Genomic DNA, 22,172 nt, shown 5'->3' with positions numbered 1-22,172 from the left:
AGAATGTATGACATTTTTGCCTATTTAATTGCATTATAGAAAATAAAGGACTTTATCACAATATTCTAATTTTCTGAGACAGTCCTGTATATCCACCATCCATCCATTTTCTTAAAACCGCTTATTCTTCACAAGGGTCGCGGGGGTACTGGAGCCTATCCCAGTATCAACTATCAAGTATTTTGATGTAAATGTCAACTTGGTATGTTTATAACACGTTACAGTCATGCTATCCTGGCATCCACTATAACAAAAATATGAGATAAAACCAAACATTTTTTTCCATGTTCTTATGGGGGGAAAAGTCACAATGAGTAAAAAAAAAAAAAAAATGCCCAGCAGAAGAAAAAAAATGCTGGTCTGAGGGGGTTAAATCCAAAACAGGTGTTAGAAATAATAGAAAAATCCCCATATTGTTTTGATGTCTCAATATATTTGCAGCATCATTCTAACCCTCAGTTCGCAGAAACTAAATTCTAGAAATGTAAACCAAATCATTACACATCAAAATGCGTTTTTAGCACAAAATTCCTGAAAATGCCAAAACGGTTACCACTTTCACTCCTTTTATTGATAAACTTCCTAGAATGAACTTTAAGCAGATAGCCTAAAAGAAAATGTCGCAGTTTATTCACCTTTATGTACAGATCACCCTCATAAACCTCTATACAGTATGTACACTAAATAAATCTGTTACAGCACCTGCAACGTTGAAAAAACCAGGACACAAAGCGTGCCGATTTACAAAGGGGAGAAATGGCAAGAATCAGATTAAGATCACTGAGCAGTGAAACACGCGACAAGCCTTCTACTGAAGCCAGCTGGTTAAAGAAAAAAAAATAAAATTAACGTGCAGGCACCGAGCCCAATGGCAGCCAAACTGGCAAATATTAATCCAAACTAAACACACACCAAGTTTTTCACAACTTACAAGTGCCTGCAGTCCTCTCATTCCACTATTTATTATTGTATAGTGAAATAAAAAAAAAAAAAAAAAAAAAAAAAAACATGCTATCATTTCGACACAGGAGTGCAAAAGATCCCCTGGCTTAACCCCGCCCGCAGCTCGAGTCCGACTCAAATTGGTGACGAAGGTGAGAGGCGCCAAGATGGCGACCGACAAGCTGAATCCACGTTTGGAGCTCCTGTTGGTCCGTGGTCAGTTGCCTCAATCGTCAGCGGGCGCAAGCGTCGCCGTTTCCAGCTTGCGAAGCCGCCGGCGCCTCAGCTCGGCGGCGTTGGGTTCTCCGTCCTCGTCCTCCGATCCCCCGTCCGCCTTGTTTCTTCTCTCGCTGTCCCAAGAGGCGGAAGCGGACGCGGATTCCGACGCTTCGGCCGCAGATTTGCTCGCTTGCTCAACAAATAAGTGAATCAGGTGTGATGAAAACATGAGGGACATTTTGAACTTGTGGTTCAAAGAGTGGTAATTCTTACAGCTGGGGGAGGCGATTTTCTCCTGACCCGGCTCGTCCGTGCTGGTGCCAGCAGTCGGGAACGAAGTGGGGTGGTTTGTCCCGCCGCTGGCTTCTTCTGTGCTGCTGTTAGACCTCGGAGGGCTTCACATGGAAAAATTTTCATTTTAGTGCCATATATCTTCTTTCGTGTGAATTGGACTTACGTGAGCGTGGCGACTGTGCTGAGGTAATGGTGGATGTTGAGCATGGCGGCGTCCAGCAGGGTGTGGATGTTTTGGAGGCACTGCAGTCTGGCCTCCAGGCCGCGTCGGCCCTCGGCCTCCAGCTCCCTCAGCTCCTCCTCTGACAGCTGCGACAGGGACGGAGGAGGAGGAGGCATCGACGACACTGAAAACCAAGGGAGGAGACTGTCTGTCGGCAATGCAATTCGATGAAAAAACGCTTGATCAGTGTTGCGTAAGTTGGGTGCTATTTTTAATTACAACTGAGGAGGCGCTGTTGCACAAACACTGAGGTTGCACTGAATAGCCAGTGAAGAAGAAGAGACGGGAATCAAAGATTTACTTTCTTACTGCAAATTGTACTTTTGTTGTTGTTGTTTTTTTTTTAAATAGGGATGATGATGATGATTATTATTATTATTATTATATTTTTTTTTTAATATAGCACATCTGATTTCTCAGAAAAAAAATCTAAAACAACTTACATATGTTTTGGGCTATTCAGATTTCTGATAATATAAGTGTGCTACAAAAACACACACACACACACACTAAAAAAACACACTTAAAAGAACAATAAAATATACCAGATGCCAGTATCAGCTGGCCTCTTGTGACTGTTTTATGATCAGCAAGTAGAAATTAGAATAGAAAATTGCCATTAGTTTCATGCAATTTTAGAGAAAAATGCTATACTGTATTTAAATGATCTGTCATTGTGACTATTCAAAAGTTGAGTACTTGCACTGGTATTGGTCTGAAAAAAAGTAGTATCGAACATCCCTACTTTTTGTCATTTTTATGTGACCAAATATGGAAATGTTAACATATAACTCTCACACAAATGGAAACATGGACATAGAACAAAAGGCTGTGCAATGAATTGAAATTAAATGACAATTATTACACTCCACAATTACAAAATGTTGTAAAAAAAAAAAAAAAAAAAAAAATCAAAATTATATAAATTTTAAGTTATATATATATTTTTTTTAATACAAAATAATTAATACATTTTGTTTCATCCAAGAGTGTTTCAAAGAATTGTCTTAATAATTTTTAGGTTTTCACATTTTCTTGTTTTGCACCAAAAAAATTAATGATTGTCCTAATCGTGATTTCAATTATCACCAAAATAATCGTGATTAATATTTTCTTTATAATCGAGCAGGCCTACATAGAACTAAAAGTTGAAGTATTATAGCAGTGACACAAAGAGTATTACATTTTGGATGACAAGAAACTCAAAACCGTCAAAAGACCATTTTGTGTTTTATCTCGTGGAAACGACTGCCGATCCTGAGGCACTCAAAATTGCAACTGGAGCGCAATCTTACTGAAAGGAGGCGGCGGCGGCATGGGCAGCCACGGTGCAGACGGGAAAGGAGGAGGAGGAGGAACGGAGAACGGGAATCCCGGCAGTGCGGCGGCGGCACCCGGAGCGGCAGCTGTGGCCGGGTCGGCGCCGGCTGCTGTAGACTGGCCGGTACCTGACGCAAACACGGATTCGCACTCAGCAAACATCGCTTCGCCTCGACTGCTCGGCATCGTCGACCTACCGGCTGCCTGCGTCGCCTCTGTGTTGCCCTGCGGCGCGTCGGCGGCGCCGGGAGCCGCCGCGGCCGGAGGAGGCATGCCGGGGAACGGGCCCCAGAATGGGAAAAGCCCGGGTGGGAAACCAGGCAACATGCCGGGAGCCACTAGAAAGGAAACAATTAGCAAATTATGAGATCCACTTTTTTGTCAGAATTTTTTTTCTTCTCACCGTTTGCCGGCGGGGCAGCAGGCGCGTGCGCGTTGGCCGCTTGGGCGGGGGCCGCAGCCTGCGCAGGGGTTGCGGTCGGATTGTTATTCGACGCCCGCAGGACGTCCATGCGGCAGGTGGGGCAGGTCTGCTGCCGCTGGAACCACGAACGCAAGCAACTGCACGCGCACACGGACAAAGACACACTTTGGTGGTGAATAATTCTTTGTGAGACAGATTACAGAAAAACTGACGCACTAATTAGGTGAAAGTTTTTTGAAATCTGCTTTTTTTTTTTGCAATAGAGCCAACCTGGAGTGGAAAATGTGATTACAAGGGAGCTTCTTGGCTCCAGTGACCATTTCCTCCCGACAGATGATGCAAACGTTGTCAGACGCCTGCAGATCTTCAGGGGTGGCGTCCGGGTATCTGTTGAACAAACAAACAGATCCAAGTCAGCAAAGGGCCTGACGAGGCATGAAGATTTTCCTGCCCCGTTCTCTATATACGGACATTTTCTACATAGGCTAACGCAGTGGTTCTCAACGTTTTTTTTGTGATGTATACCCTGTGTAATATTTTTTTTTCAGCCAAGTACCCCCTTATCAGTGGGGAAAACCACTTTTGGTTGGGAAAAACAAAACAAAACAAAAACAGAGTGATTGTTGTCTGATTTAACGTTGAAACTTCATTTGTACAGTGCTCTCTCTCCCTCGAACTATTTGGGAATCAAAAGACTTTAAAAAATAAATAAATAATATGATCACAATAATAACAACAACAACAACAACAATAAAAATAATAATAAGAAATTTACAAATAAAGATTTGTGCACATAAAAAAATATTACCATTTATGTGTCCTTTCTGGGATCATAGTAAATATGTGTTCTCAAAAAGAAATCATTTAATCAATCATTTTAAATCAAAATTTCAAATGATTGACAGGTGACAGATGAGATATCCTCCTGACTACAAGGAAGAAAAAATATTATCCAATCATGTTTCTTTTGATATTCCCCAATCTTTGTGAAGCAACTGGAATATTGCAAAATATTTTTTTAAGCTATTATGTGTCCACTGCAGAGGACTTTTTTTTTTTTTTTTAAACTTACATGCTACGCACAAATACAATTAAAATAATTCAAATAATACTTTAATGTGTTCTTAAGAGTCTAATAGAAAACATGCTAACAACATTTAAAGCCTAAATTTGTTCAATAAAAAGTGTAATACACTTACTTTTCCTCTTCCCTAAAAAGTGCTTGCACTGAGGAAGCCATTTTCTTTTATGATGCAATCAAAGGTAGCAAAGCTCCACCCCTACACATTTGGTATCATTGGAAGGTTCTGAATGTCCTCTATAGAGAACAAAAGGAGTTCTATTTCGTCTCGTAGTTACATTCGTAACTTTCGTTAATTCGATCGTATGCACTGGGTGGGAGATATTCAGGTTTAAAAAGGTCCATTACAGAGGACAAATTTGAATTACTGGTAGTCAGGAGGATATGACAGTTTGGGTGGAACCAATCTGGTTTGAGGAGACTTGTTTTTTTAGGAAAATGAAATTGAATAGCCTACAAAATATACATTTTTTTTTTGTTAAGTTATCCTGCAATATTTACATAATGTAATAATTATTTTTAAAGGCTTTTTGGATGGGTCCTGCTTATTCAAATTTGTTTTAAATTTTTGCGTATCCCCTGGAGTGCCTTCACATGCTTTCACATTTGAGAACCACCGTGCTAACAGTTAGCTTCTTTTATTTGTTTCTCCAGCAGTCTGGATGTCCCATAGCTCTGTGATACCTCTTACAGGCCGGTTTTGGTACTACAACAACCATCTGGTTAGAAGGTCGACTGGACTACGCACATTATAAGAGTAGTCAAAAATTTTTTGTTTTGTTTTTTTGTTTCTCATGTGTGGTCGCTTACATTTTTAAGAAAATCAGTCAAAGGGATACTTGACTCATGTAGTCATTTTCAGCAGTAAGATGATAATTTTTTGTCTATAATTAATATCATACCTTCATTATTTTTCATGTACAATTAATAAAGTTTATTTAAAAAAAAAAAAAAAAAAAGACATTTTGCCACTTCCTTTAGGCTGAAAATGACATCACGTGTTCTCAGGTAACGACCAAAGATGGCAAAATGAGTTTTTTGTTTTGTTTTGTTTTTTAAAGGTATTAAGTTAGCATATACAAAAGCTTACACATGCAGCTAAGGAAGGTAAACATAATTGAAAAAAGGTTTGCATTACTCACAGTGTATTCATGTTGCGGATGGCTCTCCGAGACATGATAGCATCAGTTACAGCTTTCTTAAATTGTCTGAAAGACGAGGGAACACACACACACACACACACACACACACACACACGCACACCCACAAACTTGTGTAAAACATGCAGAATAAATAAGATTAAAAAAACAGCTATGGAAATAAATTAGAATAATGAACAGTGTTTTGAATACTTTGGCTTAAAAGCTAAACAAAAAGGACATCATCAATGAAATTCCAGTAATCCAACATATGTGGGAATCCTTACCTCATAGCCAGATACATGGGCCGAATAGCAAACAGGGGGAACGTGTGAACCTTCATCATAATGGTCATAAAAGCAATGTACAGCAGAACTTTAATGAAGCCTGAAAACGAACAATATACACATGATTATTATTATTACTACAATCGACATCATGCAGGTATGCACATGATTACCAGTGAAGAGCTCGGTGTAGAGCATATACACGGCCTTGTTGTCCCAGGGATTCTCACTTTGCAAATCGACAGTGTGCAGGATGTACTTGATGAACATGGTCAACACCATCGTCAACAAGATGGCATACTGACGTGCAGCAAAAAAAAAAAAAGAAGAAAAAAAAAAGAGGGAAACAAATATGAGGCAGACGCAATTTGAGCAAAGAATCAAATGTACGGGTCCATTATTGTCAAGCCGACAAACCTCAAAGCCAAAAACAAGCTGCACGGACGCTCCTCGGTTGATGATGCTTTGACAGGCGTGGTAAACAAACAGGAAGTCCAAGACCCCAAGCAGCCCCATGAGAGCTGCACAAGGTAAGAAACGAGAACTGAATTTACAAAATGGACACAACAAGGACTTGACAGAGAAATGCAGACAATAGAGTGGAGTTGAGCGGAACTCAAGCACCTGGACCCACAAATTACTTGCAAAAATTTGCATTTTAGTATGGCAAACAGAAGTGAGAATAAAACAAAAACTTCACAGAAATCTTCGCTATGGCGTCTGAGTACTTACACAAGACTCGAAAGTGAAAGAGACAGGATATGTTTGGACTTCGCTCCATCTGAGATGGAACAGAGAGAAAATAAAAATAGAATTTATAAAACACAGGATGGATGGCTAAATAATCTAAATTACATGATGAAATATTATTTTACTATCACTGCACGCAGTAGAGCAAATAAGCATCATTGGTCACCATATGAGGAAATATGCTAGCTTAAAAAATACAAACGAGTAACCACTGAAAAACAAAATTTAAATTTTCCCCCTTAATATTGCCATTGAATATTTGAGTATTTTTTTTCAAGGTCCTCTTCCCATGCAATTTTAGCCGATGAACGTCTACAAGATGATCAACTGCACTGTAGTGCAATTGTATCCACTATTTTTTAATTTTTAGTCCAGTTTCAATCACACTTGTTAGTTTTTACCATACTTAGTCAACCTCATCCAATTTTTATTTAGTCCATTTTTTAGTCAACAAAAACATTTTAGTCTAGTTTTAGTCAGGGCAATAATTTAAGACCTGTATTATTATTTCTGTATTTATTTTTGTCAGCAGATTATGTTGAACATTTCGGATCTAAAACTATTTCCAATACAATTTTCTCTCATCTTTTTGATGAAAAACAACTCCACACACAATATATCAACAAGTGGCTACTGTGGCTCCATGCTAGTAAATTAGCCAGCATTAGTTAGCAGTTGGATTAACATTATTGTTGGAACATTACAGCCGTTGGATTAATGTTACATAATAACTAGAATTTACTAATAAACTTAATAACTAATTTCTTTTTTAACCTTATACCGTGAATCTACCTCCTGTCTGTCCCATGTGTTTGTGCATGTTGCACGAGCTAGCTGCAGATTTGAAAGGGGTGTGTCACATGACAGATTAGCAGAGACAAGATTTGACAAAATCACATAATTTTCATCTCGTTTTTGTTCATGGACTAAAATGTCCATTGATTTGAGTCCAGTTTTTATTAAATGAAGAATGATTTTTTTTCCCCCCTCATCTTCATTAGTCGACGTAAATGTATATTCATTTAGTCCCACTTATTGTTTATTAATGAGGTTTTTAGTCTAGTGTAGTTTTAGTCTGGTGAAAAATGTGCGCTGATGAAATTAATTTTTGTTTAGTTTTTGTTGCCGAAATTAACACTATTTCGCCGCGATGACTTACAAAGTCCACCCGGTCCTCCGCCAACCAGTGGAAGCACTTAAGGAAAACTAGAAGTGTGAAAAGGGCAACAAAGCGTGGGGAGAAGTCGTCCCTGAATACGGTGAAGGCCAGGCACGTCTCGGTCACCGCGTACCACGAACGCTCAATGAGATGCTGTTTGGAAAGAGAAAGGATAGTCACGTACACTTTAAGTGACTCTGGTTAAACATCAAGTGAAGTCCAGCCTTACTACCTCCATTTCTGCAGCCCTGAGCTGTCCAAAAAACACCTTCCGCATGAACTTTCCCAGAAGAAACACCAACACAAAAGCCTGAATGTACAGCACCTACAACAAAACAAAAACGGTCAGCGTTTAATGAATTTAAAATCACTAAAAACAGCAACAATATATTGATTTTGACGCGTGCGCCACCTTACCGCCATGCTGGGGCTGCTCTTGGTGAGGTAGACGACAGTTGGGTAAAACTGGTGTTTGAGGAGGTAAGCGTGCGCCACCACAGCACCGGTCAACGCCAGACTGGTGACGGTCACCAAGGTTGTTCGCACCATGTTGGACTCAACGACAACTTCTGCCGACGAAGGAGAATAATACTATTTTTATTTCTATCAAGAAAAACCTCGGAGGGCTTGGCCATGTGCACAAAATGGGGAAACAACCGGCTGTCACGGCAACAGAGAAAGTGAGTTACACAAACACAAAGCCACTCTTGTAACAAAATACAAATACTTAAATTGAATTTTCACATGTGCACTTTTGTCATTTAGATTCCTGAAAATTGTCACTTTGAAAACATTTGATTTCCCAAATAAAATGTATACTTTTGCTGTCACGTATTTCCCCTGATACAAAATAAAAGTACCAGTATATATTTTTTTTATGCTTCTGCCAAATTTTAAGTAATTTGGTCAGAAACATTTTATTGGACTCAAAGAGTCCCTTGTGAGATATATTTTCCGTCACTCCAAATGCCTCAAGCGTTTTCTTTCTCAACACGTGTTTGTTTTTCTATGCATGGCCTGCAATAATGGTCCATTATATAATTTATATGCCGTATTTTAAGGTTATTTATTACATTCATTTGTACATTCATTTGATAGAAGGATGCCTTCGGGCAATTGTGTTGAAAATTTCAATGAACGTTTGTTTTGAAATTCTGATTTTTGTGCCTGAATTAATGAATTCACATAACATAGCTGCCTGTCTCTGTGTTTAAGCTGACAGCAGTCTTGAGGATAACGATTAAGTTCGAAGTTTCTTACTGGCACTGCTTTTAAAAAGTCATGTCTTTCTGAGCATTTGTCACATGGAAACGATACTTCGCCTTTTTAAGATCTATCTAATGTTGGTTTCACGAGAACCAGTTAATCTTTAAGCCAATCCAAGACGACGTTTGGCAAAAATCTGAAGTTACGGAGGTCTTTACTCACTCAACTTGGGACGCAAGAAAATTAGTTAAGTATATAATTGTAAAATAAAAACGACCAGAACGCGACGGCGAACTAGCACACTTCCACTTGTTAGGCAACTTGAATATAATGCGTAAAATACCACACCAACTGCAGGGAGTTAATCAGATGGTTAGCTAACGTCAGCTAACATTAGCTAGCTTAGCCGGTAGCATTCCAGCTGTCAGTGCAGTTCGGTACTCACCAAGACGATGTATGCGGAAGACTCGCTTCTTGTTTGCAAGAAGAGTCTTTCCTCGTTTTCCAACGTATATAAATCCTCGGTAATCACTTCATTTCGAGAATTTAAAGCAACCGTCCAGCGATATTTCTGGTTCTCGCCCCTCTTGTTCGGGCTACGTGTTTATCTTTGGCTTGCTGTGTGGCAGCCACATCACATCCGGCTTTTTACGGTAATTTGACGCAACAACAAACTACTGCATTTCTGCTTTTAGACTACTGTACAACTACAAGCTTCTAGAAATAATATAAACTCAGTAATTATTTTTTTGTGTGTATAAGACACGTTTGGGTCTTATTTGTAAATGTGTAGGTTCTGGCTGCACTATGATCGATACACGTCAAAGACCTTTTATGAGTATTACGGTACAACTCAACGTGGACCAATGAAAAGTTGCCTGTATGTGCCTTTGAAGCGTACTGCATCGCATTTACTTGAAAGAAAAATATAATCCGTTTCCCTGACTCACTTTTCGGTGAGTTTTTATTTTTTTTATTTTATTTTTTTAAAGTATTTTAAAACTTTTTTAATTGATCACTCAAAAAAGCAAAGCTCACAAATAAAATTAGTCAGAAAAAATTGCCCCCCCCCCCCCCCCCCACACACACACACACACACACACGTGAATGCAATATGCTTAAAAATAAATGGTCTGAAAAAGAGAAAACATATTTTAAAAAATTATTTAAACAAAAAATAATTGTAGGAAGAGATTATTTTTTTTTAAATAAAACAAAAAAATATTCAAAAAAAGTTAGTGCAGGTAATATGTGCCAACAGCAGGCACTAGCACTAATTGATTCATATATAAAGTACAACAATCTAGTGTTGTTTTTAGCCAAAGTTAACCAGAAGACTTGAGGATTCCTCTTAAAAGTAAACAAAGACATGATAACCAAATAACCTGTTTATTTAATGGAGCTAATGAAGTCGTTCATCAAGTCTTGTAACCCACGGCAACATTTAATATATGCCTCCACATAATCCGAGTGCACAATATTAACAGAGTGTGGTCAATGCTGTCACTCCTAACATAATGTATCTATTGTCAGAACTGATTTTATGTGACTACTTCTGCTGCAACACATGTAACATTGACAATGGTGTTAACTTATGGTAGGTAGAACTTAGTGATCCATCTCCCGCATTAAAAACAAAAAACAGAAAAACTATCAGATTAGAATGCAGTAGCTCAGTGTTCTTTCTACAATTAGTCACTAAAGATTGAAGATTGCAATATCTGAGTCTTAAACTGTCATGTCTATTTCTTTACATTGACACATTTAAAAAAAAAAAAAGTTCCGTAACATTCTGAATTAATTGTCAATTGCACCACAACTCGGAACTAAACATAGAAAAATAAAACTGGAGTAACCAATAGATGCAAAAAGTTTAAAATTGCATGTATCCAAGGTGAAGAACGCATCAAATGATGCAGATGTGGCGGTCCATCATGCCATCACTGCGAGTTGAGGTTTCCTCATCTTTCTCCAGGTAACATGAAACATTTCAACAACTGATTGTGGCTGCTGCTGACATTCCAGTCCAACATCCCTTCCCAAACAAGTGTAAACAGTTCAGCCGTTAAGACCACTTTAAATTAAAAATCGCAGATGGATATATGTGTGTGTGTGTGTGTGTGTGTGTGTGTGTGTGTGTGGGGCGGGGGGACAAGTGGAAAATAGTCTACCAGCAATCTAAATCCTCTATTATTAGGACACAGAGGAGATTGGATTTAGGGGCGAACCCATCTGAGTCAGGACCTTGTCCAGCCACTGCAGCGGCCCGTGCAGGTGCACCTCGATCCAGCAGGGTGTGCTAGTAACATCCTGCCGATGGTACTCGGCTCCCCAGCCCTGGATGAAAAAGGTTAAGACAGAAGACTATATTTATATACTTGTATATATTGTAGGGGGGTTCAAAATTAGTGCGTTAATTTTGAGTTAATTTAAAGTTCCTTTAACGCCACTAATTTCTTGAATGTGCGATTAATGACCGTCCCTTATTTGGAAAGCCTGTACTGTTATTTTTTGTTTAAAGGGATACTTGACTTATTGGGGCCATTTTCAGCAGTAAAAAGTTAATATTTTGTTCAGAACGAAATTGATAACCTCATTATTTTTTTATGTACAATTGACACCTTAAAAAACATTTTTCCACTGAAGATGACATCACCTCTGCTGAGGAAGTAGTTTACAACCAATCATGGTTCACCTGTTTTCTGGGTTTGGTCAGCTGAACCATGATCGATCTTTATTGCCTATTTCCTCAGCACAAGTGATGTCATCTTCAGTCGACAGCAAAGAGGCAAAGTGTGTTTTTAAAGGTATTAATTGTACATGGAAAATGATGCTATCAAATTCATTCTGGACAAAATATTAACTTTTCACTGCTGAAAATGGCTCAATGAGTCATGTATCCCTTTTTGGAGACGGGGGTCAAGTTGTATTTTACAATTTTAAAAATGTGCAGAATTTCACAAAGTTACTTCATGTTATAGATTAGATAGCTCTTAATATGAAAAGAAAAATGCACTGAGCTGCCATCAATGTTTTAGAAATGCAATTATGCCATCTAGTGACAGAAACACGACCAACACAAGTCAATATCACACTGTTTTTACAGAACATCTTAATTTTAACTCAATTTTATGAATGATTATGAAATTACCATATCAATGACTAAACAATGCAGCCATATTTCTATTAGTCTAACATTTTTTGTCCACTTTCATGTTGAGTATGAAAAACTTGGAATTGTTTTATTTTTTATTTTACACTTAAAGCAGAACATTTGCGATTGTGAATTAACTATTGAAGTTGTGATTACAAATTTTAATTGCCAGACACCCCTAATATATTGTATCATATTGCTATCAGGGATAACATTCAACATTGGGTCCCACATGGGGCGACAATCCTACCTTAACAAAGCTCATCCGGATGGTGCACATTTTGGTCAGCTCATAAACGGCCTCAAAGCCGTGGTTGACCGACTGAGCCAGTAGTTGGGCAAACTCCTGGTTGTTGAAGATCTTCAGGCTGCAGCCGCTCGGGATCTTGCAGACGGTGGTGGGATGGAAGCCGTGGTGATAGTTGCAGTTGCGGCTCTGGACGAAAATGCTGGTGTCGCTCAGGCACTCGGCGTACACCTCGCCGCCGACGTAGTACAGGTGAACACCTGGCGGAAGACCCATTTGACTGTTAGCATTTCAAAGTTCTTGACCGGGGACATGCTGGGTCACACCTTTGCCGATGTGCCGCCGGGTGTTCTCAATGGTGGAGTTGCGGTTGACATTGGACAAGAGGCCGAGGCAGAAGCGGTTCTTGTTGTTCGACGGATCCGTGAAGCCGTCCACGAGCACGCTGGTTGAGGAGGCGTGGTAAGCCTCACCCACGCGGTTGTTGAGTTCGTAGTAGACGATGGAGCACCAGTGGCTCGGCTCCTCGTACTCCACGGGCTGCACATCTACACACATGCCATCGATATTTACAAAATATATCCCTTGTCTACATCCATATCCTGTGAAACATTAAACAAGATTAACTATTTCACTCGCAGCACTTTACACTGAAGCAACCTCCTTCCTCCAAGCTGTTTTACTGGATTTTGACCGATTTTGCAAGGCCCATAGTGTTCTATTGCTATAAAAACATGGAACCTACCAATAGAAAGATTAAACTATTTTCTTTCATCAGGAGAAAAAAAAAAAAAAAAAAAAAAGTACATTTCTATGTTTCTGTTTTGCAGCAATTAGCATTAGAATATAGCCAAGTTCCCCCCCCCCCCCCCCCCCCCCCAACATGGCCCTTGTTGATCTTATACTCTGCTGCCACCTGCTGGCTGTTTGTGTAACAACTACCATTTATTCAACCGTTCTTTGCAGTTGAGAGGCTGCATCAAAGCATTCTGTATGCTCTACAATAAAAATAATAATTAAAAAAAAACGTATAAATACGTCTTTGGGACACAAAACATTTAAAAGAGAACGCATTTATACGTTTTTGGGAGTAAATGAGTTAAGCGGAGCTACAAAATCATATCAACTAAAATTGTGCGAGGAGCCACATCAAATGTACTGTAATCGTGTACTACCAAGCCCAAGCAAGTTACTGTTCCGCTCACCTCCTCTGACCATATTCTGCGGGCCGAGGCTGCTGCTCGTCTCCATGGACTGGCTCTCCTGGCCCAGTTGCTCATCAGGAGGCATGTAAGCTGGAGGCGGGGTGTCAGCTGGGACAAGCAAGGGGAGAGCGATGGAGCGGTTAGTGAGGACGAGCCAGTTGCCTACCGGGAAATGTTTGCTGTTGTTGCGCACACAATCGTCACACTATCAATCCCGCAGAAAGGTGTCACATTTCACAAGTCCCAGGACTGCCGAGCAGCCGCATGCCAACTATTCCCGACAGAGACGCAATATGAGCCGTTTTGAGACCGTACCGTCCACTTCAAGCTTTACTGAGAAAATGGGAAAGACGACAAGGACGGGCCAACCTATGAATAGTAAAAATCCGTGTATAATTGACACCTATTTTAAATGCGCTGGAATGTTTTTTTAAGCCCAAAATAATCTTTGAAGTGGAAGTCAACCTTCGACATTGCTTGACAATAATATGTTAAATGTGACTTCCCTAGTCTAAACATGACATTCTGATTAATATTACATTTGTGGAATATGAGTTATGCAGCAAAATCCAGATGTTTTATCCATCTCAGAGGTTGGCCATTATGCCAACTGAAGATGACATCAGCCGTTGTTGATGTCCCCTTTGATAAGTAGGGATAAAAAATAAAAAAAAAATTTGGGGAAAAAAAAAAAAAAGCGCGCGATTGATGACCGCCCCTTACCAAGACCAAGCCAAAATTTAGCAGCAATAATTTTAATAATAATGCATAGATTTGTGAAGACTGAAGATTGGGGTCAAGTTGTATTTTACAATTTTTTAAATGTATAGAATTTCACATGTTAAAGATTAGATAGCTCTTAATATGAAAAGCAAAATACACTGAGCTGTCACCAACGTCTTACAAATGCAATTATGCCATCTCGTGGCAGAAAAATCACCTCAACACAAATCAATATCACACCTGTTTTTGTACAAATTTTTAATTTTAACTCATTTATGATTTATTCTGAAATTACTGTATCAATGGCTAAAAGAAGCAGCCACTTTAACACATTTTTTCTACTTTTATCATAAGAGTATAAAAACATTGTACATCTAGAACAGATGTAACATTTGTGATTAATCAAGAGTTAACTCTTGAAGTCATGCGTTTAAAAATTTTAAATTGCCTGACACCCCTAATATATTTTTTTAAGTACATTTGGGCACACATTTACCTGGGAGCTGGAATGGACTGGAGGGCCCCGAGCTGGCAGGAGAGTTGGGATAAGTCCCACTGCTGGCTGGAGACGGCGGATACGGAGAGTTGGGAGAGATGGGAAAAGAGCCTCCGCCTCCTCCTCCTCCGCCTCCTCCTCCTCCACCTCCTCCGCCGGTGTTGCTGCCCCCACTGTGCGCTTGCTGGAAGGACTCAGGAAAGGTTGCGTTCAAGGGCATGTGCGGCTCGTTGTGGGTCAGGTTGCGGAACTGTACGAGCAAGCTGTGCTGAGGGTTGAACTCGCTGTGGCGCGGGACCAAGACAGGGGGGAGCACTGCATGGCGGATCCAACATAGAAGGGAAACAAACTTGATTGTCAACTGACATCAATTGCGCTCAGGGAAGATTACACAACATTTTAACAAACATTATGCACAACTAACTCACTGAGGAGAATGGATTTTTTTTTTTTTAAAGATTAGCTTGATTTTATTCTTTTGAGAATCTTGTGGTCATACTTTGCTGACATAACGTGATTTTTTTCCGACTGTGTAAAGAAGGCAATTATGTAATCGAATTTTCCTTGACAGAGTGGTGTTAACAATCATGGGGCTTCTCTTCCCATCTAAACAAGAAATGTCCTAATTTATTGCAAGTTTTTCATAGCCACCGCTTTGAGGGTGAGAATGAGGTAAGATGCACATCATCTCACATTAACAGATGTGGACGCTAATTCCAAAGATTTCACAAGATACCCCCATGGAACTGCTTATTTGGGATGGCCGATACCACTGTTTGCAGTACTGTTTCCAGTAGTCACTGATCCCACTAGTACTTTTGATACATCAAATTTCCCCCAAAAAACTGACAATTTTAAATCAAGACCACTATATCCCAATATCACATGAAATTCATAGCAATTATCTCTTTTTCTCATTTCTAGTTCCTGATCTTAAAACGACCACAAGAGAGTGGCGGATACTGGTATCAGCCATTTCTCGTGAGTACTGATACATTGAAATAAGGTGTCAGTACTCGCCCATCCCTACTGCTTGTGAAATATGAAATGTCCGTATTGCATTACCGATATAACTGGGATTATGTGACTGTGGTATAGATGAGAAAATGGAAAACATTTTTACATTTCTGAAACAGTTTCTGTGATTTGCATACTTACTAAATTACGGAAGCGTATTGCATTCACTTGAAAAAAAAATAATTAAAAATCAGATTTTTTATACATTTTTTGGGGAGTTTTTTTTTTTTTTTTTAGTATTTTTTTCAGTTTTGTTTTTCTAAAGATTTGTATTTTCTGTTTTACTGAATATTTTTTCTGTCATAAACAAAATTCCAAAAAACAGGGGGAAAAAATATTCAGAAAAAGAGGGGGGAAAAAAACATTTAAAAAAAAAAAAACAGAATTTTTTTTTTTTCCAAAAAACAACAACTGTTTTTCGGAGTAATTTTTCTCTCTGAAAAGTGACTGTCATACGCTTCCGTACTAAATAACATACTTTAATAATAAATACACTTAACATAGAGAAATCTAGCAATAAGTTTTTCCTGGATCAAATTGAGGAAGAGGTGGTATCACACTAACTATGATGGGTGACTATCGATACCAGGTATCGTATCGGTGACAACACCAGTCTTATTTTAAGGTATCGGTACTCGCTGTGGTGACCGATACCTTTATGGACCGCCCTGCTGCAGCCATTTTACGATCAGGGACTAGAAATAAAAAATTATATGAATACAAAGTCGCCATTCATTTTTTAACTACAATCATTAAAAATTCATCCACTAGTACCTATCAAATTGTAAATATAGTTTAGCATTGTAAAACACTAATATGTTTATTGTATATAGTGTGTTTTTATGACTTCGGCGATGGATGGAGCGTGCCACCTCTGCCTCGCAACGGTTGCTCCATGATCTGTTTCTTCTTGGGTAGATTAAAGTTTAAAAAAAATAAAATAAAAAAAATAAAAAAGGGTGGTGGAGGTGGCTGCCTCTGATTGTTGTACATAGGAAAAACCCTGTATATAAACTCTGCATTGAAGACAAAACCAAAAAAAAAAAAGATTATTATTTTTTTTTTTTTTAAGTCTAATGAAAAAGGTATAAACATTTGAATATTAATGACAGACCGAGCCCATATAGGGACCGTGAGCAAGCTAATGCGCTCTGCACTTCGTCTGAGATGTCCATACATCCCCAAAGCCATTTTCTCATGCCACACCCTTCGAGTCTCTGAGGCGCATCATCTAATAAGAGCTCGTCATATCGATTTTCTGTGCAGCGGCTGAGCGGGCCGGCTCACTTCTTGCTTTCTGTGCATTTGCACGCCAAAAAGGGAAAGGTGAACGTTTACATGTCTTTACTCCACACATGGACACAATCGCACAGCATTTGAATAGGTTTACAATTCCTACGTGAAACAGGACCCGCGAAAGTACGCTTACCGGGACTCTCTACTCGCTTGTAGTGATACGGGTTAATGCAGACTTCTTTCTGCTTGGAGCCAAACGGATACTCGCACACCTCCAGGGGCTTGAGCTCGTGATGGGACTGCAGGTCGGGCCAGCGCCACACGCGACAGTATATGACGTGCGGCAGACCTTTGCGGTGGGAGACCTGCAGCCGGCCGTCTAGCGATCTGGGGATGGTGACGCATTTGCTGGGCTGGCCCGGGCAGCTCAGGGCTTTTTCCAGGTCCTCCATTGCCCCTTTCTTCTTCTTCAGCTTTTTCACCAGAGCGTCCACCGCCTTCTCGGCCCACTTCTCCTCCTCGTCGCCTTGCTTCCAGCCCAGCAGGCGCTTGACTGCCGGGCTCGTGAAGGAAAACAGACTGGACATGGAAGTCATTTTGGGAAACGAAGGCAGGAAGTCTGTGGAGGTTTTTCAAGGCCCTCGTTGAGCACTAAGTGCTGGCGAGGGCGCGTTCAACTTATTGGGAGGGTGAGACGGAGGAGGGGTGGGGGGGTGAGCCGAGCACAGGAAGGAGGGGAGGGAGAGGAGTCGGCGAGCAGGACGCAGCTGCTTGCTGCTCAGGAAGGGCCCTGCAGCAAGCTGTCCGGAGTCGGGTCACCACCGGCGTTGGAAGGAGGGAAGGGGCGTGGCCAGTCAGAGAGAAGGAGAGCGCCACCGCTGTCCGACGGACGGGCTGAAGCGGCGCTCGCAGTCAGCATCCAAGCTCCTTTTCACTTGCCGCGTGCTTTTCCCCCCATCAGATGTCTGGAAACCACAACAGAAACATTTACATTATGGATTAGCATCTCAAATCAAATTACAAGCAACATTTTTAGCAGCATGCTTGGTCAAATGTTATAGCTGGCCAAACTACGCCTAAATGAGCAAGTCATAAATAAGTGTAAGATTGTCCACAACTTTTTAAATCTAATGCTGCAAATGAAACATGGTCTATGCTAAGCAATTAGTGTAGCATATTAGGTGGGACTGAGTGTTTCGCTTTGGGTTCGTCTTTCTTTTGGTTTTACTATACAGGGCCTAACAACAATCAATGCTGCTTTAAAATATTGTTTCAAATCGAGTATCCTACTATCCTTCTACAACTTGGTGTCGCCATCCTCACGTTCTACTGTAGCATCTGTAACTTGACGTGCGAATGGCGTCTTTAAAAGGCAGTGCCTGGCCTGGTGAGTGACATGGGCGCCAGCGAATATGAGCTGGAAGTTAACTGACTAATCCGTTATCCAGTTTGGCTGTCGAGCGAGTCGGCGTGGATTTTAGCAATCAACAGCTTGTGTATGATGGTTTGTTCAATAAAATGATTGAAAGTGCACCGGTGGCTGCCTCCATTTTTGACTACTTGAGAGAGCATAACAGGTAGACTATATTGTAGACATGGTGCTGTGGTAACCATTGTGCTTTATCTTCTTTGTTTGAGGGGAAGTTAAAGGGATACTTGACTTATTTAGCCATTTTTGGCAGTCAAACATCAATATTTTGCCTATAATAAATTTGATATTTTCATTATTTTTCATGTATAATTAGAACCTTTAAAAACCATTTTGCAACTTGCTGTCGACTAAAAATGGCATCACAAAGGCTCAGTTAACCAATCACTCAGCTTGTGAATGTCACATGACCAAACCTAGAAAACAGGTGAGCTGTGATTGGTTACCTGAGCCCTTGTGATGTCATTTTCAGGCGACAGCAAGTTGCAAAATGTGTTTTAAAAGGTATGAATTGTATGTGAAAAATAAAGTATCAAATTAATTATAGACATTTTTTTTCTTTTATTGCTATAAATGGGCTAAATAAGTGAAGTGTGAAGTAACACTCGAATCTTTAGAAAATTATGTTCTATGCAGCTCAACTAGTCTAAACATGGCTTTCCGACTAATATTGCTTTTGTGGAATATAATTTAAGCAGCAAAATCCATCCATTTTTATCCATCGCCAGAGGCGGCCATTTTGTCATGTTCTGTCGCCTGAAAATGAAAATGGCATAATAGCTGCTAACGACCAATCACAGCTCACTTGTTTCCTGAAGCTGAGGCGTGATTGGCCATTACCTGAGCAACTGTGATGTCATTTTCAGTCGACAGCAAGTGGCAAAATGGCCACCTCCTGAGCTGGATAAAGTGGGTTGATTTTGCTACTCTCTTCATATTCCAGAAATGCAATATTTACCAGAATGTGTTTAGATTGGTGGGAGAACATTGCAAAGAAAATTAAGTGAGGCATTATCCTAACTTAGGACACTGTCTTTTACAAACTGATCCTTACAAAACCTCGATATTGTTTTTAGTTATTCGATTGTTACAACTTGTAAAAATGTTACCTAAAAGCAACTGTCAACACCAGTACAGTAAATGAAATGTTTACAGTAGTGGCAGTTGTAGCCTGTAGAGAATTAATTTGCTTTTTATAATTCCTTGTGGGAAAATTAGTTTGGATATTACAACAATCTGGAGGTCAGCCAGCATCACACACTGATTGATTTCAACTTTCAAGGTTCCACTGTGTGAGGTGTTGATATGTGATGAGTTCCAAGCAAACAATCAAATGTGTAGCCTTCAGCAGCTGTCTGGGGGCTTGTGAAAGCCGCCCTGCTAGAAAAGGATGTAACCACCAAAAGCTGTTTCCTGCTTCAATCCCTCCCTTACAGCACACAGCTGTCCAGCACTTACTTCCACGGGTCATTGTTCGACATTCACACACGCACACAAAAATGTTGGAAAAGCTCCAATGAGGGCATGCAGGCACACATGACATTACTGGTCCATAAAAGTACATTTTCTTTCCCCCCCTGATAATCACCAATCTGTTCTAACATTCAGTCAGTTGTAATCACGTCAAGCCCTTTTGGTGATTCATACCTGATTCATTCATTGGAGGTGAGCTAGTATGACGTTACACATTTCGACATTTCCAAACCTTGAAACATCCTGTATGAGGATCGTTGATATGGCCGGCCTTAACACAACTACACGCTGTGATTTGAATCTAGATGACCAACCTTGTAGATAAAGCTCATCTTCTCTGAAAACTGATAATCCTTTGCACTGATGGCTCTTTGTGTTTGCACTCTCAAAGAGGATGGCTCAAATCTTCAAATTTACATCCCCTTCTCTGGGGATGTTATTCATATAATTAATATCAGAATTTTATTTTTTGAAAGGATAAGTAGCTTGGTACACACGATGTGTGAGCCAGAAGTAAACAGAATGTCTGGAAAAATCCCACTTTTCAGTTCACAAACACGAATATAGTGTGAAATGATGCCCCACATGTTTTTAGTGGACTCCCTCAGTTCTTTCATATGTGCAAGTATGGACAGAGACAATATGGAAGAACGATTTGGTGAGCACCCCCACCCAGAGGAAGAGCGAATGGATTCAGAGAAACGCAGCTCGTCTCGCACAAATCCCGAACAGCTGTGAAAAGATCTTCCCAAAAGTCAACGCAACGTGAAGAAGAAAAAGAAAAAAAAAAAACACTCGTCGGGATTTGCGTTTACACACAAGAGGACGCCAACGATGACATAGTACGAGAAGGCGATTTGCTAACTTAGCGCTGCTAACATTACAAAACTTACCAAGAAACTGGTTCAAAACGCACACCTTAAACGCGTCATAACGTTGTCTCGTTTTGCGATTTTATCGGGTTTTTAAGTAAACGACAGTAAAGCACAAACGCCCAAAAATCCCCAAACGAGAGAAGTTTCCTTGTCTTCTAACATTCCGTCTACTTTTTAAACTTCACCAGCGAAGTTGAGCTATGCTAACTGTTAGCCTAGCTAGCTCGCCCAGCGCAAAGTGGTGATCTCCGCGTACCGTGCAACTCCATTCAACTCTCTTTTAACATCATACCCCCGTACACGTTAAACAGTCATGTGTCACATACCTGGAAAGAAGTGTGTTTCATCTAATTTGTAGAAGAGTCCATTTGTAACGTTCAACTTTTAGAAAGAATATTTTTTTTCTGCAAATTTCCGCCACCTTCCCAGTCAGGCTCCCATGCCCTCCAGATCCTGAAGACAAGTTGCATGAAGGAGAGAATAGGCGGGGTACATATCCCTCCGCCGTGCTGGCGAACTAGACCCTATATTGACATTACGTCTGAAACAAACAGCGTCACTAAGATATGGTAAATTATTTTTAATGATGTAAAATGTGCATATTTATGTTCTATCCAAAAGAGTCCGTTTCTTTCAATCACACAAACAAAAAAATAAATCAATATTAAGAGAACATTTAATGGTCACCTGTTTTAACCACGATTTTCTGTTTATGTGATATGGTACAATGTCATAGAAAATATAATCATGAATCGAATCATCGAAATAACTATGCAATTACTTTGAAAGCGTCTCCAAGGTTTCCGCGTACGAGGTCTGAATTCTTCCGCAGGTCGTGCTGCGGCTCTGGGACGGCTCATAAGTTGCTGGCTCCACTCTGTCTGGGTCTCTGTGGTTTGTTGTATATTGTTGTCCTTTGTTCCAGCGCCACTGGCGACCGTGCTGTTAATTGCATTTTAATTAATCGGACCAGTGGTCACTCCTCCACACGCAGGTCGGCCAGCAAAATGCTTGTTTCGGGCACACAGCGTTTGGAAGCCTCTTTCAAACGTCCACAAATGTACATTGCAGTGGCCATCATCGGGCAGTGGGGCGGAGTAACGTAAAGTAACGAGATGCCTCAATGGCCTATATTGTACTGGATGTATGCACAAATGATTTTAAAATGAGAGTTCATTACAATGGAATGGTGTTTTGATAGTTGAAAGTTCATTTGTGCAATTTTTACCGTACCAAAAATTCCAAAGGAATGTCAACCTGGGTACTTAGATGA

General features: G+C 40.1%; 2 protein-coding genes across 4 annotated transcripts; both read right to left on the bottom strand.

Annotated features, from left to right (window-relative positions):
* Positions 1 to 549: 549 nt before the first annotated feature.
* syvn1 (synovial apoptosis inhibitor 1, synoviolin) lies at positions 550 to 9,841 on the bottom strand. Of its 3 annotated transcripts, XM_077532962.1 has the most exons (16): positions 9,490 to 9,836; positions 8,256 to 8,407; positions 8,071 to 8,163; positions 7,839 to 7,991; positions 6,662 to 6,710; positions 6,347 to 6,450; positions 6,103 to 6,229; positions 5,930 to 6,029; positions 5,646 to 5,711; positions 3,693 to 3,809; positions 3,402 to 3,559; positions 3,196 to 3,336; positions 2,974 to 3,126; positions 1,619 to 1,802; positions 1,435 to 1,556; positions 550 to 1,350 (listed from the first exon to the last, which is right to left on the bottom strand). In XM_077532962.1, the coding sequence occupies exons 2-16, from the start codon at positions 8,385 to 8,387 to the stop codon at positions 1,169 to 1,171; spliced, it is 1,881 nt and encodes a 626-aa protein (XP_077389088.1). In that variant the 5' UTR covers positions 8,388 to 8,407; positions 9,490 to 9,836; the 3' UTR covers positions 550 to 1,168. The 3 variants fall into 3 exon arrangements, with proteins under 3 accessions (XP_077389088.1, XP_077389087.1, XP_077389086.1); XM_077532961.1 differs by having other exon boundaries at positions 2,974 to 3,336; positions 8,256 to 8,404; positions 9,490 to 9,841; XM_077532960.1 differs by having other exon boundaries at positions 2,974 to 3,336; positions 9,490 to 9,840.
* A 576-nt stretch (positions 9,842 to 10,417) lies between these two features.
* Positions 10,418 to 21,352, bottom strand: smad5 (SMAD family member 5). Its single transcript, XM_077532323.1, has 7 exons — positions 21,226 to 21,352; positions 17,316 to 18,087; positions 14,870 to 15,184; positions 13,651 to 13,758; positions 12,772 to 12,993; positions 12,449 to 12,705; positions 10,418 to 11,381 (listed from the first exon to the last, which is right to left on the bottom strand). Exons 2-7 carry the CDS (start codon positions 17,716 to 17,718, stop codon positions 11,238 to 11,240), a joined length of 1,449 nt encoding a protein of 482 aa, XP_077388449.1. The 5' UTR covers positions 17,719 to 18,087; positions 21,226 to 21,352; the 3' UTR covers positions 10,418 to 11,237.
* Positions 21,353 to 22,172: the final 820 nt, after the last annotated feature.

Source organism: Festucalex cinctus, chromosome 9, assembly GCF_051991245.1.
Source record: "Festucalex cinctus isolate MCC-2025b chromosome 9, RoL_Fcin_1.0, whole genome shotgun sequence".
Taxonomy (NCBI): Eukaryota; Metazoa; Chordata; class Actinopteri; order Syngnathiformes; family Syngnathidae; genus Festucalex; species Festucalex cinctus.
Note: the sequence above shows the minus strand (reverse complement) of the source record. Positions and strands in the feature narration are given on the sequence as shown.

Coding starts and splice junctions, on each gene's coding strand:
- syvn1 (XM_077532961.1), bottom strand. CDS start 8,387: ATGGTGCGAACAACCTTGGTGACCGTCACCAGTCTGGCGTTGACCGGT. Junction 6,711..7,838: donor CGGAGGACCGGGTGGACTTT/GTAAGTCATCGC, acceptor GTTCCATCTCAG/ATGGAGCGAAGTCCAAACAT. Junction 5,712..5,929: donor CCCATGTATCTGGCTATGAG/GTAAGGATTCCC, acceptor CTCGTCTTTCAG/ACAATTTAAGAAAGCTGTAA.
- smad5 (XM_077532323.1), bottom strand. CDS start 17,718: ATGACTTCCATGTCCAGTCTGTTTTCCTTCACGAGCCCGGCAGTCAAG. Junction 15,185..17,315: donor CAAGCGAGTAGAGAGTCCCG/GTAAGCGTACTT, acceptor TCCGCCATGCAG/TGCTCCCCCCTGTCTTGGTC. Junction 12,994..13,650: donor GCAGAATATGGTCAGAGGAG/GTGAGCGGAACA, acceptor GCATGTGTGTAG/ATGTGCAGCCCGTGGAGTAC.